The sequence below is a fragment of the Sinocyclocheilus rhinocerous genome, unplaced genomic scaffold (assembly GCF_001515625.1).
Source record: "Sinocyclocheilus rhinocerous isolate Xijiao unplaced genomic scaffold, SAMN03320098_v1.1 scaffold1162, whole genome shotgun sequence".
In the NCBI taxonomy this organism is placed as follows: domain Eukaryota; kingdom Metazoa; phylum Chordata; class Actinopteri; order Cypriniformes; family Cyprinidae; genus Sinocyclocheilus; species Sinocyclocheilus rhinocerous.
The window spans coordinates 35,534-52,642 of NW_015639769.1; the positions used below are offsets into that span (position 1 = coordinate 35,534).

The 17,109-nt window shown below is 38.0% G+C and overlaps 1 protein-coding gene across 2 annotated transcripts in view; it reads left to right on the top strand.

The window, feature by feature from the left end:
- mier1b (mesoderm induction early response 1b, transcriptional regulator) overlaps nucleotides 1-17,109 on the top strand; it is a 62,265-nt gene that overhangs the window by 17,891 nt on the left and 27,265 nt on the right. Inside the window, exons 4-11 of one of the 2 annotated variants that reach the window (XM_016567471.1) lie at nucleotides 2,400-2,606; nucleotides 6,355-6,481; nucleotides 6,588-6,652; nucleotides 6,739-6,811; nucleotides 7,256-7,407; nucleotides 7,533-7,614; nucleotides 8,701-8,795; nucleotides 9,079-9,206. In XM_016567471.1, coding sequence (XP_016422957.1) covers nucleotides 2,400-2,606; nucleotides 6,355-6,481; nucleotides 6,588-6,652; nucleotides 6,739-6,811; nucleotides 7,256-7,407; nucleotides 7,533-7,614; nucleotides 8,701-8,795; nucleotides 9,079-9,206 — 929 coding nt within the window. The remainder of the gene's footprint in view (nucleotides 1-2,399; nucleotides 2,607-6,354; nucleotides 6,482-6,587; nucleotides 6,653-6,738; nucleotides 6,812-7,255; nucleotides 7,408-7,532; nucleotides 7,615-8,700; nucleotides 8,796-9,078; nucleotides 9,207-17,109) is intronic. The other variant, XM_016567472.1, reaches the window with a different exon arrangement.

Sequence of the window (17,109 nt, forward strand, 5' to 3'; positions counted from 1 at the left end):
ACGCTAATATCGTTATCTTTATAGTTATCTTTATAGTTATCGCTCTTGGTGTGAACGGGGCTTAAGGCACACCTGTGCAATAATCATGTTGTCTAATCAGCATCTTGATATGCCTCACCTGTGAGGTGGATGGATTATCTTGGCAAAGGAGAAGTGCTCACTAACACAGATTTAGACAGATTTGTGAACAATATTTGAGAGAAATAGGCCTTTTGTGTACATAGAAAAAGTCTTAGATCTTTGAGTTCAGCTCATGAAAAATGGGGGCAAAAACAAAAGTGTTGCGTTTATAATTTTGTTCAGTGTGTATATGTATATATTATGGCATGCCGTTCAGGAAATTATGGTATTTATAATATGAAGTTTGAGTATATGTAATGAAAGTCTGAATATATGGAATGAAACGAATATATGTAATGAAACTTGAATATATGGAATGAAACTTGTATATATGGAATGAAAGTCTGAAAATATGGAATGAAACTTGAATATATGGAATGGAACTCCAAATATATGGAATGAAACTTGAATATATTGAATGACAGTTTGAATATATGGAATGAAACTTGAATAAATTGAATGAAAGTCTGAATATATGGAATGTAACGAATATGGAATGAAACTTGAATATATGGAATTAAACAAATATGGAATGAAACTTGAATATATGGAATTAATATATTCAGACTTTCATTCAATATATTCACGTTTCATTCCATATATTCTGACTTTCATTCCATATATTCAAGTTTCATTCCGTATATTCATTTCATTCCATATATTCAGACTTTCATTCCATATATTCAAGTTTCATTCCATATTAGTTTAATTCCATATATTCAGACTTTTATTCAGTATATTCAAGTTTCATTCCATATATTCGGAGTTCCATTCCATATATTCAAGGTTCATTCCATATATTCAGACTTTCATTCCTAGACTAAATTCAAAACTAGACTAAAACTAAAACAATTCAAATTACTAAAATATGACTAAAACTATATGACATTTTAGTCAAAAGACTAAAACTAAATCAAAAATTTCCTGTCAAAATTAACGCGGGTACTGTGTGAAATGTCTGAGATGATGGAAATCAAGATGACGTGATGTACACTCCAAATTGTTTGTATTGTTTGGAATATGACCAGTTATTGCCAAAATTTTTCTAGTTCAACAAAGTATTGGAAAATTTGAGGCAATGAATTGAAAGTCATTCAAATTAGAAAGCTATTGCTCTGATAACAAGAATATAACTAGCTATATTATTAGTCATTAAAGGGGTCATATGATGCGATTTCAAGTTTTCCTTTCTCTTTGGAGTGTTACAAGCTCTTAGTGCATAAAGAAGATCTGTAAAGTTGCAAAGACTAAAGTCTCAAATCCAAAGAGATATTCTTTATAAAAGTTAAGAGTCAGCCACGCCTACCTAAAATGGCTCGTTCTAACACGCCCCCACATATCTACGTCACTATGTGGAAATATTAGCATAATGCCGCCCAAATGTGCACGCAAAGAAAGAAGGCGTGGTTTCAGGAACAGCAGTTGTGTTGATGCAGCCATGTCAGGGAGACGCTGTGTTTCAGTGCGAAAGCAAAAGCACTTTATTTGGCCTTCCGGAAGTAGATGCAATTAGGAATCATTGGTTAAGATTTATTTACAACAGAACAGCACAACCCAGATGTTCGAATTTGTGCAACGCATTTTATGGACGACAGTGTTTTGAACCTAGAAGAGTTCAAGGCTGGCTATGCACAAAGGCTATTTCTAAAAAAAAAAAGAAAAAAAAAAGGGTCTTTGCTATGACAATCTGGCGCTTCTGAATCAGCGACTGTAAGTATGTTTTGTTACTAGTTTAAGTATTTGCTATTGACTGTTCAAATGCGGAGTTTTGAGCAGCGCAGAGTAACACGTTGTGTGTGTGTGTGTGAGGGGAACAGAGTCACATCACAGGAGAGTGAACTGCCTGTCAGAAATCATAGCACGTCAGCTGTCTTAACCGCGGCTTGTGTACTGCATCATCACTGTGTCTGTCACGGTACTTTAAATTTGCATTTTAATTCCATACACTGCAAATTTCATTTTATATATTCAGACTTTCATTCCATATATTCAGACTTTCACAGTCCTAATTCCATTCCATTCCATATACTCAAGCTTCATATTATAAATACCATAATTTCCCGAACGGCATGCCACAATGTATATATATGTATATATATATATATATATATATATAGTCACTTCTCTTTAACAGCTACCCAGTTTATGTAATTCAACATTTCTGTTACTTTAGGCACATGATTGTAGGTTTTGCATGTTTAGGATGATTGCGGTCCTAGGTGACCAATGTTGTGCATTTTCAGACTCAAATAATGAAATAGTAACTTGCTTTCTTGCAGGAGCAAGAAATGCCCATTCAGGAGCTCTTGAGTCTCTACGGTTACGGAGGCAGTGGATCACCTGAGGAAGAGGAGGAGGAGGAAGATGATGAAGAGGATGTGGATGGAGAGGAGGAGGAGGAGGAGGAGGAGGATGAAGGAGAAGATATGGATAATGATGAAAGCAGCAGAAGCACTGGAGAACTGAAGAAGAGCAAGGTCTGTCCCGTAAGATCCTATGTCCCATAATACAGTACATATCATGTAAATAGTAATATAAAAATATTGTTGTTGAGCACACAGGATGCATACACAGCAAAAACAACCTTCATTTCAATGTAACTGGGTTCCCAAAGTACTGGAAAACTTGGAAACATCAGGTGATTTCAAAAGTGTGATTTCCAGGCCTGAATTGAAAAAGAGTAAGAAATTAATATGAATAAGAATTAAGACGAATTTCTAATAATGGACAGTTCTAAAGTTGGACAAATTACTGTTTGTCAGTGTGATCTCTAAAAATAGCCTTTTGAAAAGGTTAAACCAGTTATCACTAATAACTGGAAAAGTGAAGTCAACCTTTATTTAGCACATTTGAAACAACTGGGGCTTGGCGATAAACAATATCATAGCGAGATTGTGATTAAATTTATGTCTAACGAAAATAAGCTCTAGACATTTTTATGTGATATGGATATTTCGAACAGTCTATCACACAGTGCCTGCGACTCAGTATTTGAGGACATGAACACATGAACTCTCCAGAGCTGCTCTGAGGGTCACTTCCCAGCTTTACACCGTTTCATTTGAACAAACTTGAATAAATTATGACAAATATATTACTAGCGTATACTAAAATATAATTCTTAAAGTACCGTATTGGCCCGAATATAAGACGACCCTGATTATAAGACGACCCCCCCTTTTTCCAGATGTACCTTTCAGAAAAAGGCTTTTTAAAAACCAAATCTTGTTTTTTGTCAGTAAAACACATTTTGTCTTCAATTATTTTCATATTGCATATTTTTCCTATTTTAATTTTTGTTTTGAAAGTATGGTAAAAACTAGTAAAATGTACCAACAATCACATTTAAAAAATATACACTTTTTGATATACCATTAAAAAAAAAAAAAACAGGTAGCCCATCTGAATTAGGACATTTAGGCTATCCATCTAATAGTAGCCCACCAATATCTTATTAACAGTAGAAGTTAAATCTTACTGTAATCTTCAAATCTGGGTACTGTCTTACGTTTTAAAATCACAAAGTGAGTTTGGTCCCATCAGGCTAACGTTACAGTCACGACTCATGCAGCTGTAAGGTTTTCTTTTTCTTTTGTTTTTACTCGCGATCTTTACAACACGCATTACATTACGTATTTCATGGCACACTCGTTTTATGCGTATTTGGCGCCACCTATTGTTGTAGGTGTATTATTGACATGTCAAAGTCTAGACCCTGAATATAAGACGACCGCGTTTTTTCAGATGTATTTCCAAGAAAAAAACATTGTCTTATATTCGGGTCAATACGGTAATAGTAATAATATTTTTTAGGAATCTCATACAACCAAGGTATTTTTTAAATTAATTTATACAGTTCTGTTGTGCAGCATCTTGCTTGACAGTGAAAATGCAATGTTTTGTTGTAAATTAATTTATTTTGTTTATAATAAAATAAATGTTGAAGTTTTATTAATTCATTTCATTAGACACCATTTTTTATGATAAATTTGTATTGAATCCTATAACACGGAAACTTGAAAAAAAAAATGGATAAAAGGATTAAGGGGAAAATATAATGGATTTCATGGGGCCCTAAATTAAAAGGTATCTTACTCTGAATATTGTGAATAAATATAGATATTGTATGAAAAATTTTTTTTATATATTGTGATAATATTTTTAGCCATATCACCCAGCCCTAAATACATACTTCATCTATTTATGTACATTTTGAAATGGGAACTTAAAGGTGCCATAGAATGGAAAACTGTATTTACCTGGGCATAGTTGAATAATAACAGTTCTGTACATGGACCCGCGTATTAATAGCGGCTCCCTGATGCCCGCATTTTATATACAGTATAATTACCCAACGATATAACTGCGAGAGAAAGTATTGAAATATATATTTTCCCTGTTTCCTTCCTGCTGTGTGAGCTACTGAAATGAGATGCACTGTGAACCAGCCAAGCAGAGCAGAGCTCAACATTGAGCCGCACTGCGAAACAGCCAATCAGAGCAGAGCTCAACATTATTATTCATGACCCTTCCAAATAAGGTGATAACAGACCATTTCATTCTAGAGACAAATCCTAGGGTTGTAAATGGACATGTAAAACCGTTTCTGGAGATTTTTTTGCCCTTACCTAAGCCACATACCTTCTATGTAGATATCAGAGAACAATTTAAAATATTGTATCAATGCATTCTATGGCACCTTTACATTGGTTCTGTCCAACCCTATTTTAGAAGGATGTTTAACACTAGATTTAAGGGAACTGTCCCTTTTTATTTATTTATTTATTTTTTTGCTAATGTTTGCTTATAGATGTAGCTTATATATCATAGATATGTAAATGACAACAGACAGTGTATGCGGTCTTGTGGTCCATTCAATATTCAACTATATTTGGAACAAGGTATGTTGATGGCTAAGCCCCTTAACCCGCACTGTACTACCGGTGGACAATCGCTTTGTTTTATATCAAATAAGCAATTAATCTTCATAAACTATATAGCATTTGAAAACCATAAACCTTAAGATTCAATCTCTGAAGTGATTTTTTTCAATCGATACATTTTAGCGGAAATAAAAAGAGGAAAGAAGCGGGTTTTTGGACTAGAGACATTAATACATAAGTAATGTAATAATGGCCAAACATGGTTTAACACCGATAACACCAACTACTATGGCCACCCTACCAGATGCACTTTTTCTAGCTGTCAAATGTATGGGAAAGCATTTTAGCCCCTTAACTGTCACCCCCATTTTTGAACATGGATTTGAAAGTGCACTATCCAAACTTAAATTGTTATAATTCATGAACACTTTTGAATACAGGCCTAAGGTTGGTCTCTTTTTAGAGAACAATCAGCAGATTGTTTATTTATTGCTTATTATTCATTTAAAAAAATTTAAGTATAAAAAAAGTTAGTTTTAAGTTTATATTTACTGTAAAACAATGTACTGTACTAATTTTATTTTATATAAAATATTTTACAAAACAGTTTTTAATCCAGAATTGCTATAAATTAAAGCTCATTAAAAAAAAGAGGTTCCTATACAATTTTGTTTAGGTGTTATACTAAAAAAGCCACCAGGTGACACCCAAACTCCATTGATTTTTTTTTAAATGCATTTTTCAAATGTAGAAATTTCTCTCTCAATATTATTTCTATCACAAAGTAACCACCAAATGTGGAATCGTGAAACTCAGACCTTTCCTACGATATGTATTTTGTCAAGATTATAAGAAGTTTTGATTATGAAGATTTTAAAAAGTTTTGTAATATGTCACCCACCATAAGGGGGAGGAGACCTCAAAAAGATTTTGAAGTACCATTTCCATTGTAACGATTTCAAAATGGTTTCAACAGGATTTTGAGGTTTTAATCTTTCAAATGATATATAATTTATGATGATTAGTAAAACATTTGATAGAGAAAAAGGCAACAAAAAAGAAAAACTTTTTGTGACAAAGGTCAGAACTCCTGTTATTGATTGTGATTGTGATTTTTTTTTTGAGGTGCACTCTTGTCATAAATTGATCTATTACTGTTCTTACATAATTTGTAACAAAAAACTGGTGAAATATCTATTTAGGAGTCTTAGACCGTTCCAACGATATATAGTTTGTTATGATTAGATTTTGATTTAAATGTAATATAGTGAAATAAACTTAGGCGTCCCATTGATGGGATGGTGACAGTTAAGGGGTTAGAACTGCGTTTAAATTATTATTTTTTTTTCAGGAGGATGAAGCAAAGGTATCCACAGGAATGGTAAATGAGAGCTACTCCACTGACAGTCGAGTTTGTGCAGTGACAGCCTGTAAAACAGCTGAACTCATACGTTCACAGAACCATGGCTACTTTCAGAGTAAGAGACAGACAAGCTCCACTTGATACTGCTCTTTGCATTTTATTCAGTATTTATCACCCCCATATAAGTTCGCTTAAGCACTGTTTTGACGTTTAATTTTTAGATAATGAAGTAGATGAAGAATCAGAGGAGGATGATGACTATATTCCCTCTGAAGACTGGAAAAAAGTAAACACTCTTTCATCCGTATAGTTTTCTTCATGCTTTTTGTCTGTAATTTCCCATGAAATGTTTGACGTGTATGTTCTTAACAGGAAATTATGGTTGGCTCCATGTATCAGGCTGAAACACCATCTGAACTGTGCAAATACAAAGACAATGAGAAAGGTAGATTTGACTTATGTTGATCAATTAAAATATCAGTTTGGTAGAATTATACTGCACCACAGGAAAATAAATATTTCTGGTTGTTCATATGACAATGTGCAGTTGCATGTTTTGCAAACATGTGCATGAGGCCTTTTTTTTGTAGTATTACATTGGGTTACAAAAACAGTTGGGACCAATTATTGAATCTTTTAGGAAACACTGACTATAAATATTTAAACCGGAAGGTTTTTGCTGGCACTAATGAAATGACAACTGCATCAGTCATAGTATGATGTCATTTTTATAACTCTTCAATTATTATATGTTCTTTTGATTGCATGACTGTAATTCTAACCACTTAATGTTGTTGATTTCACATATGGAAATGGTTTACATTTTTGGAGGCATCAATAAGTTATACTCTTGTGATATGCTTTGAATCTGTGACTCCATCATTCACAGTGTATGAAAATGATGACCAGCTGCTGTGGAATCCTGAAATTCTTACTGAAAACAAGGTGGTTGAGTTTCTGACAGAAGCATGTCGACGGACGGGAGAGGAGACTGGAGTAGATGCTATTCCAGAAGGATCCCACATCAAAGACAATGAGCAGGTACTAAACAACTGCATCTAAGATTGAATATTATTATTAATAATAATAATAATTTAATCATTTTATTTGTAATCAAATGCTGATTTGTGACTTAATACACAATACAAATTGTTTACTCCCCTCAGGCATTATATGAGTTGGTGAAATGTAATTTTGATACTGCTGAAGCTTTGCGAAGATTAAGATTTAACGTTAAAGCAGCCCGAGGTGAGCCTTACAAAGTTGGTTAAATGGCATTTTTCTTTGTCTTACATCATAAAGTTTGAGGCAGTAGAAAACATTCACATAATGCATACAACAGGCTGACAGTGTTTCTGCCACTTTCAGTGTAGTGTTAATTTTGTTAACGAAAAATATTTGTTGACATCTTTTTTTTTTTTTCATGACTAAGATAAGATGAGATGACACTGACATCATAAAACAATAACTATGCCTATAGTTTAAAAAGCTTATAGTTAAAACAATTTTTCATGGTTGGGGTTTCCAAATAGTTTAAAAGGACATATTTTTTGCCCCGTGTTTTACTTTATATTCACAACCTGGCAACCATGTGTATACGTTCTTTGTACAATACAGAAAAAGGGCTGATGAGGTAAAAACAGACAAGTTGGAGTTTAGTGATCAGCTTAGTCTGTGTTCCTTCACATTGCTGTTTGCACTGTTTGCTCTGCAAATCTGCTATCAGTTTTTCTCAGTGGCAAACTTTAATAAATCTAAACATGGATGTGTTTGCTGTATAAGTGCACCTACCTCTGTTCGACAGTCTTTTTTTGTTGTTTTAATAGCAAAACATAAGTATAGTTTGTAATTAATATAAGGAATTTCACTGTTTTAACTTTTAAGAAAAGCTTTTAAGTTTTACCAGTTTTCATTAAGTTGACAGTATGTTCATTTATATGATAATAAATCAGAAAACTATGTGAGATAAAATAACCATAAGAGTTTACATTCTTTGTGCTTTTAGGTGAAAGTGCAATAATTCTGAAATTTCTCAAATAACAACAATCATGATCAGTAATCACACATATAATAATATAATGTAAATTTATGACATATACATTCATGACATATGATTCATGTCATAAATGTGTTATTTATTCATACGCCACAAACACTGTGTGTTTGAGAAAAAAAAAAAACCTTCAGCGATAATATTGAAATCCACACATTCAATTCAAATTCAAATTGCCCATATATATATATGTGTGTGTGTGTGTGTGTGTTCCTTTAAAAAAAATCACAATTAAATGGTTTAATCCACTGACAGTCCTAATTTTTTTTTCTTTTATACAGAGGAACTATCTGTCTGGACAGAAGAAGAATGTAGGAATTTTGAACAAGGTTTAAAGGCTTACGGAAAAGACTTTCATTTTATCCAGGCCAACAAGGTAGTGCTCATTTTATGGCATTCATCACAATAGGTTTAATTCAGTAGGTAGATCACTTCATTTGCAAAAAGTCTTATAATGAATGTCAATCCATATCTGCCCCTTCACATTCTTGTATTGACATTCAACATTTACAAATGTAATTACTAGAAAAATAAAATCTGCTGTGGGGTTCAATAATGTGCCTAGCAGTTTTCTCTGGTTGATAAGTATATGGACTACTTGATGTGGCATTTCAAATTGAGATTTTTCCTATTATTGTCATTTCCTTATTCAATTTCAGGTCAGAACAAGGTCTGTCGGAGATTGTGTGGCTTTTTATTACATGTGGAAAAAGTCGGAGCGGTATGATTTCTTTGCGCAACAAACTAGGCTAGGAAAAAGGAAATACAACCTTCACCCAGGAGTAACGTAAGTATCTGTGCTAACAAATTTTGCCTGTCGTAACAAAGTAACAAAAGAAGTGTCATCATTGTTTATGAACATTTTAGTAGGCTAGATAGTTCCCTTCTCAGGGACCCAATGGTTATGTCACACAATGGCCAATGGCGCTCGAAAAGGGGGCGGGAAAGCACCCTATATAGCCTAAGCGGCGCTGAGCGACATTTTAATCAGAAACTTATGACTGACTAAAGCCCTATTCGGACGGGACTATTTACAGGGGGTCGTTAGAGAAATTTGTGTTTCACAGGCGTACTTGGTGATTTTAATCCCGTCCGAATCTGCCACGTTCTGTGTTTTTCTCACACAACCTCTGTAAGAATTCCAGAGCAAATTACCTACTGTTTTTCAGCAAACTCAGTGATCCTCTGAGAAAACTAATCCCGTCTGAATGCGAATGTCTGTGATTGCCGGTGATATTTTTTTTCACAACGCATTTCCTTGTGTGTTTTGGCCAACGTGAATTACTGTAGACGCTCTTACCGCACACGTTTGATATATTTTCCTCCCGGCAAAGAAAAAAAAAAAAAAACGAATAAAATCAAGAGTTCATTTCTGCACTCAATTACATAATGTTTTAATTACATATGTGCCTTAAATGAAAATTAGACATGGGTTTACAACAAATAAATAAAAAAATTAAATAGTTAAACTAAAGTAACCACACATTAACATGGTTTTGCTATACTAGCCATTTAGCTTCACCATGGTATTTGTAGTAAAACTGTGATTATAGTGGCAATCCGAATGACTATACGCAATGCACGCATACAGAACGTGTGATCTCTGAAATGCCCAGATGTACAAAACAGACCCTCCCACCTCTGTAATAAACACGGAGATGTTAGTCCTGTCCGAATTGGTACATGAAAATCGCAGACGTCAGGTGACACGAATCGAAACTCAAACGTAGTTTAGAAAACTAGTCCCGTCCAAATAGGGCTTAAGAGAACTTATGAAAGACCTGAGTACGTCTACAGGCTCGTCGCGAGCATGAGAAGAGGGCGAGAACTGGAACCGCCTTGGCAATTATGAACGGCACAGCTGCCATGTTGTCCATTAGAACGAGAACATGCTTGTGATGGACCTAAGTGTAGAAACACTTAAGAGACATGTGGACTGCTCCAATCACCAGGGAGGTCATCATTTACTATTTCACTGTGTCTGTCCAGGCACGGAATGCCGGGCAACCATCGCACAAGGCTGCTGTTTTTGTAAATTTTGTAAAACCTCCATAGGACCAGCACTTCTAGGTATTTGCGAGTCACAAAGATGTGCGTTGAGCTCAATGAGCTCAAGCGTGCTGGAACGCATGCTTTCAATCATAGTTGAAGCGGTCACATGTGAAGCAGTCCCAAGCTGCCAGATAATGTTACAGTGCGAACAGTCTGAGGGAGTATTCTGATAATGCACTCGTAACACTGGGGCGTTTTGAAGCGTGCACTGAAGTAAGCATTACACCGTTGAGATGAGGCAATCTGTGGCTTTTATATGGAACTCGTTGTCTCTTTAAGGCAAGGAAAAAAATTTTTTAGCGGACCTAGTGGAAACCCGCAGCTCTGAGAGGGAGGGAGGGCCTGCTGAAGTGCTGTATGTGCGTGCGCACACCGGAAAAGATATAAAGTGGTGAAACGCTGCACTTTAAAAACTATGAAAAAACAGCTGTCATAGACAATATGGCAATTGCAACAACAAGCGGCGGACCCGGCGCTTGGTGTACACTATCCGATGACACCTTATAACACTTCAGCCAGTTAGTAGAATGGGGCAACTTCAAGGCTAGCAGCCGCTGAAACCCAAATAGAAAACTCAGGTTAACTCGGTGCTTAAGATAGATGGGGTGACTCGGCGCTCATTACTATTGGAAGCTAGCTGTGCTAGACAACATAACAACTGCATCAACAAGCAACATCCCGGCGCTATTTTAAACAGGACAGCGGGGTACTAGAATTGTAACACAGCCAACAGTAGCGATAGCCCATATTTAAGGGAAGGGGGGGGGTAGTTTCAAGCATAATGACTGTAACCCACAGGATAATAGCAGCAAGACAAATCCTACAGGGGCACTGCCACTGTAATCACTGCAAAGACTGGTACATAGAAGGGACCGATGCGCACTATGGGAACAATCAGACTGCCGCAATATAGAGTGAGTGAGCGGCAGCTGCGCTGGTGCTGTCATCTTCATGACGTCATTCCCTAGCAGACTTAGTGGAACCCCACAGCCCAGAAAGGGTGGCGGGGCTTCCCAGCCATCCCGGCTCAGGGCACAAGCAATGACATGAATCATATAGCAGCGACTTAACTCAAGAAGCAGTAAAACTGGTCTACCTTGAGCGAGCACGCAGACTTGAACCGAAAGACCCGGGAAGCCATTAATTAAGAAACGTGGCATTTTTTCTGCCAAGCCCATCCAGCCACTGAACACATATATACCTTTAGACCAAGACGAGGCATGCCTCTCGTATAGTCAGCTTGCACACCAGTAGTTTGTTTTTGAATTTTTAATTTTTTTTAATACACTCAACATAAATGTGGAAAGTGCGCACAGGGCAGGGAGGCTGCGGGGAGGGGCTCTCCCCCACTGCGCAAAAATCAAGAGTTCATTTCTGCACTCAATTACATAATGTTTTAATTACATATGTGCCTTAAATGAAAATTAGACATGGGTTTACAACAAATAAATAAAAAAATTAAATAGTTAAACTAAAGTAACCACACATTAACATGGTTTTGCTATACTAGCCATTTAGCTTCACCATGGTATTTGTAGTAAAACTGTGATTATAGTGGCAATCCGAATGACTATACGCAATGCACGCATACAGAACGTGTGATCTCTGAAATGCCCAGATGTACAAAACAGACCCTCCCACCTCTGTAATAAACACGGAGATGTTAGTCCTGTCCGAATTGGTACATGAAAATCGCAGACGTCAGGTGACACGAATCGAAACTCAAACGTAGTTTAGAAAACTAGTCCCGTCCAAATAGGGCTTAAGAGAACTTATGAAAGACCTGAGTACGTCTACAGGCTCGTCGCGAGCATGAGAAGAGGGCGAGAACTGGAACCGCCTTGGCAATTATGAACGGCACAGCTGCCATGTTGTCCATTAGAACGAGAACATGCTTGTGATGGACCTAAGTGTAGAAACACTTAAGAGACATGTGGACTGCTCCAATCACCAGGGAGGTCATCATTTACTATTTCACTGTGTCTGTCCAGGCACGGAATGCCGGGCAACCATCGCACAAGGCTGCTGTTTTTGTAAAAGGCTGTGCTCCTCCATAGGACCAGCACTTCTAGGTATTTGCGAGTCACAAAGATGTGCGTTGAGCTCAAGTGTGGGACCCGTGCTGGAACGCATGCTTTCAATCATAGTTGAAGCGGTCACATGTGAAGCAGTCCCAAGCTGCCAGATAATGTTACAGTGCGAACAGTCTGAGGGAGTATTCTGATAATGCACTCGTAACACTGGGGCGTTTTGAAGCGTGCACTGAAGTAAGCATTACACCGTTGAGATGAGGCAATCTGTGGCTTTTATATGGAACTCGTTGTCTCTTTAAGGCAAGGAAAAAAATTTTTTAGCGGACCTAGTGGAAACCCGCAGCTCTGAGAGGGAGGGAGGGCCTGCTGAAGTGCTGTATGTGCGTGCGCACACCGGAAAAGATATAAAGTGGTGAAACGCTGCACTTTAAAAACTATGAAAAAACAGCTGTCATAGACAATATGGCAATTGCAACAACAAGCGGCGGACCCGGCGCTTGGTGTACACTATCCGATGACACCTTATAACACTTCAGCCAGTTAGTAGAATGGGGCAACTTCAAGGCTAGCAGCCGCTGAAACCCAAATAGAAAACTCAGGTTAACTCGGTGCTTAAGATAGATGGAGTGACTCGGCGCTCATTACTATTGGAAGCTAGCTGTGCTAGACAACATAACAACTGCATCAACAAGCAACATCCCGGCGCTATTTTAAACAGGACAGCGGGGTACTAGAATTGTAACACAGCCAACAGTAGCGATAGCCCATATTTAAGGGAAGGGGGGGGGTAGTTTCAAGCATAATGACTGTAACCCACAGGATAATAGCAGCAAGACAAATCCTACAGGGGCACTGCCACTGTAATCACTGCAAAGACTGGTACATAGAAGGGACCGATGCGCACTATGGGAACAATCAGACTGCCGCAATATAGAGTGAGTGAGCGGCAGCTGCGCTGGTGCTGTCATCTTCATGACGTCATTCCCTAGCAGACTTAGTGGAACCCCACAGCCCAGAAAGGGTGGCGGGGCTTCCCAGCCATCCCGGCTCAGGGCACAAGCAATGACATGAATCATATAGCAGCGACTTAACTCAAGAAGCAGTAAAACTGGTCTACCTTGAGCGAGCACGCAGACTTGAACCGAAAGACCCGGGAAGCCATTAATTAAGAAACGTGGCATTTTTTCTGCCAAGCCCATCCAGCCACTGAACACATATATACCTTTAGACCAAGACGAGGCATGCCTCTCGTATAGTCAGCTTGCACACCAGTAGTTTGTTTTTGAATTTTTAATTTTTTTTAATACACTCAACATAAATGTGGAAAGTGCGCACAGGGCAGGGAGGCTGCGGGGAGGGGCTCTCCCCCACTGCGCACTTGCCCGAGTAAAAGCTGAGAGAGATATCACCTAGGCTCTGAACGCTGTTGAGAGCACCTTGGATAAGTAATCCTTTCTTGGTTTAAGCACAACTTACAATCATTAGGTCTGAAAACCATACATGACTCACTGACGGAGAGAGCATGCATATCATCCACTTGCTTAACAGAAGCAAGTATAAACAATGGCACTGTCTTAAGGGAGAGGAAAAAAAATTGTGATGGGTTACAGATAGGCTAGTATCTCCTGTATTTTGTCTTCCAGCTTGTCACACTGTACAGTGGAACAACCATAGGAACAACCACAAAGACACAACAACCACAAAGACAATCAGTGATAGTGCCTGCAATAGGCAGTGAAACAGAGAGAAGAGTAAAATAGCGGGTAAACTTTATTGTCGATTCGACTATAATGCTCTGTGGCACGTTCCTCATTCTGGGAACGAATGGCATTTCGGCCATGAGTTCTCTGGTTTCACAGCTGGCTCAGGCTCTATGCAAGAGTCTGTAGCTGGGCTAGATTTACATGCAGTCACACATAGCTATGCTAGCTGTAACGCCAGTCGATATAGCAGTCAATGTAAGCAACATTACACATCTGTATGAAGAGAGTGACTCAGCCGGCGCTCATCACAGAAAGGCAATGCATGGCGGCAACACCAGCATATAGCGGTCAGTTTTTGGAAGACAGCGGCACAGCTGGAGCTTATCATAGAAGGGTAACGCGTTGCTGCAGCACCAGCATATAGCTGGCACCAGCCGCTGGGTCAGGGGAGCTGTTTATATGATTAAGTAAGCGACTGGAGTTATCTGCGATCTAGCAGGCAAAATGCCTTGCTTGAGGCAGCGAAGACCTAAGCATAAAAATGAAGGAGAAAGATTGTAATGAAATGCCGCTCGGCGCAGCTTATATAGGGCGCTTTCCTGTACCCTTTTTATGCGAGCTTGAGTGCCATTGCGATGCAAAGGCGTTAAGCGAATAAGGCTTCAGTATTTGAGGATCGCGTCCCCAAAGCGATCAGCTTACACGGTTTATAGTAGGGGTGTAATGGTTCTCGGTAAAAAAATCAAACCGTACCATCCTCCACCTGGCACACACACACTTGCAGCGCGGTTCAACTTAAATCTGACAATGCTTCTGTAGTGTTGTTTGTTAAAAATAACACATAAAACAGTTCAGCTAATGTATGTCGATGGATACACATTCTGGCTTCCCAATTCATTACAACAACAGAGATTAACAAAAAAAAATGGACAAACTTGTTACTCTTTGTTCAATGCGAGTGACATATGCTGGAATATGACCAGTCATTTATTACATCACCCGGGTGTTGATAGCACGCGTGTGCAGGTGAGACCTGAACAGCACACGTTGCTATCTGTGTTTAAACTAAACGCATTTAAGCATTGCCAGTTTAAACATTCTAGAGCCAGAAGACGCAAATGAGAACTCCCACTCGTCGTGAGAAGTTCTGTGTGTGCGCGCATCCGAAGCCTGCAAACCGCGTCTCCGAACGCGCGCAAATATTGAGTTCGTTTTCAAGTCGTGCTTGAAAGGACAAGTTCACACAAAAATTATGTCAAAATGCCTGTCTTGGTGAGTATCCTAGTAGACATAGTCGGTTGAACATACAGTATCAGTGTACTGGATCCGTGCATTGTCTTAAAGTGACAGCAGGCATTATAATTCATTTTTTTAATTAACCTGCTGTCTGTGTTTTTAATGTTAATTAAACAACAAAATACAAGGAAATTACTCCCTGCTCTTGATTGAATAGCTTTTGTAACTTTAATAAGGATTAATCTTTAACCCCCTTGGGTCGAAACCCGCACTGGTGCGATCTGTCTCGTATTTTCCTTATGACCGCGAAAAGAACTAAAAATACTCCGTCATTTTTGATCGTACAGATAAGAATAAGGTCTCGTTTGAAACTGCAAAGGGTCTACTTTTATTTGTGTATAGTCATAATAACAACAAAACAATGTCCTTTTGTAAAATAAAGAAAATGAACCGGGTGCGTTCTCAGCCGTCTCTGTCACCTCTCTTCACAGTCACGTATAAAACAACATGAATCTCAGCGAATACTTGACTCAAAGACATGAGAAATATATGTATAGAAAGCTTGAAATATCTGCTTTTAAATTAAGTAAGTCACGTCCAACACAAATATTCTCTGTTAAAATAATCCATATGAAACCAACGCAATGTCCAGTTTTCCCATCTCAACTCATTATCTCTAATGCGATCATGCCCACGTGCCGATCGTGCTTTTCAGATTCTAAACATCCACGTGAGAAGCGCGCGCATGTAAACGCCCACATCACCTCCGCATAAACAAACAAGTTCATCCCGGCTACTTTTTGTTTCTGGAAGAGAAAGGACAAGTTCACACAAAAATTATGTCAAAATGCCTGTCTTGGTGAGTATCCTAGTAGACATAGTCGGTTGAACATACAGTATCAGTGTACTGGATCCGTGCATTGTCTTAAAGTGACAGCAGGCATTATAATTCATTTTTTTAATTAACCTGCTGTCTGTGTTTTTAATGTTAATTAAACAACAAAATACAAGGAAATTACTCCCTGCTCTTGATTGAATAGCTTTTGTAACTTTAATAAGGATTAATCTTTAACCCCCTTGGGTCGAAACCCGCACTGGTGCGATCTGTCTCGTATTTTCCTTATGACCGCGAAAAGAACTAAAAATACTCCGTCATTTTTGATCGTACAGATAAGAATAAGGTCTCGTTTGAAACTGCAAAGGGTCTACTTTTATTTGTGTATAGTCATAATAACAACAAAACAATGTCCTTTTGTAAAATAAAGAAAATGAACCGGGTGCGTTCTCAGCCGTCTCTGTCACCTCTCTTCACAGTCACGTATAAAACAACATGAATCTCAGCGAATACTTGACTCAAAGACATGAGAAATATATGTATAGAATGCTTGAAATGTCTACTTTTAAATTAAGCAAGTCACGTCCAAAACAAATATTCTCTGTCAAAGTAATCCGTAGGGCTGCCCCCTAATAGTCGACTAATCGTTAGTCGACCAGAAGAGGCTTGGTCAACCAAAATTTTATTAGTCGCTTAGTCGCAGAAAAAAAAAAGTAAAATCCACAGGCGAAGGCACGCAGTCCGTGACGGACAGATCGTTAACGGCTGGTCTATGGTAATACAGTACATCGGGCAGGACATCCAAACGCTCGACTATCATTCATCGACCTC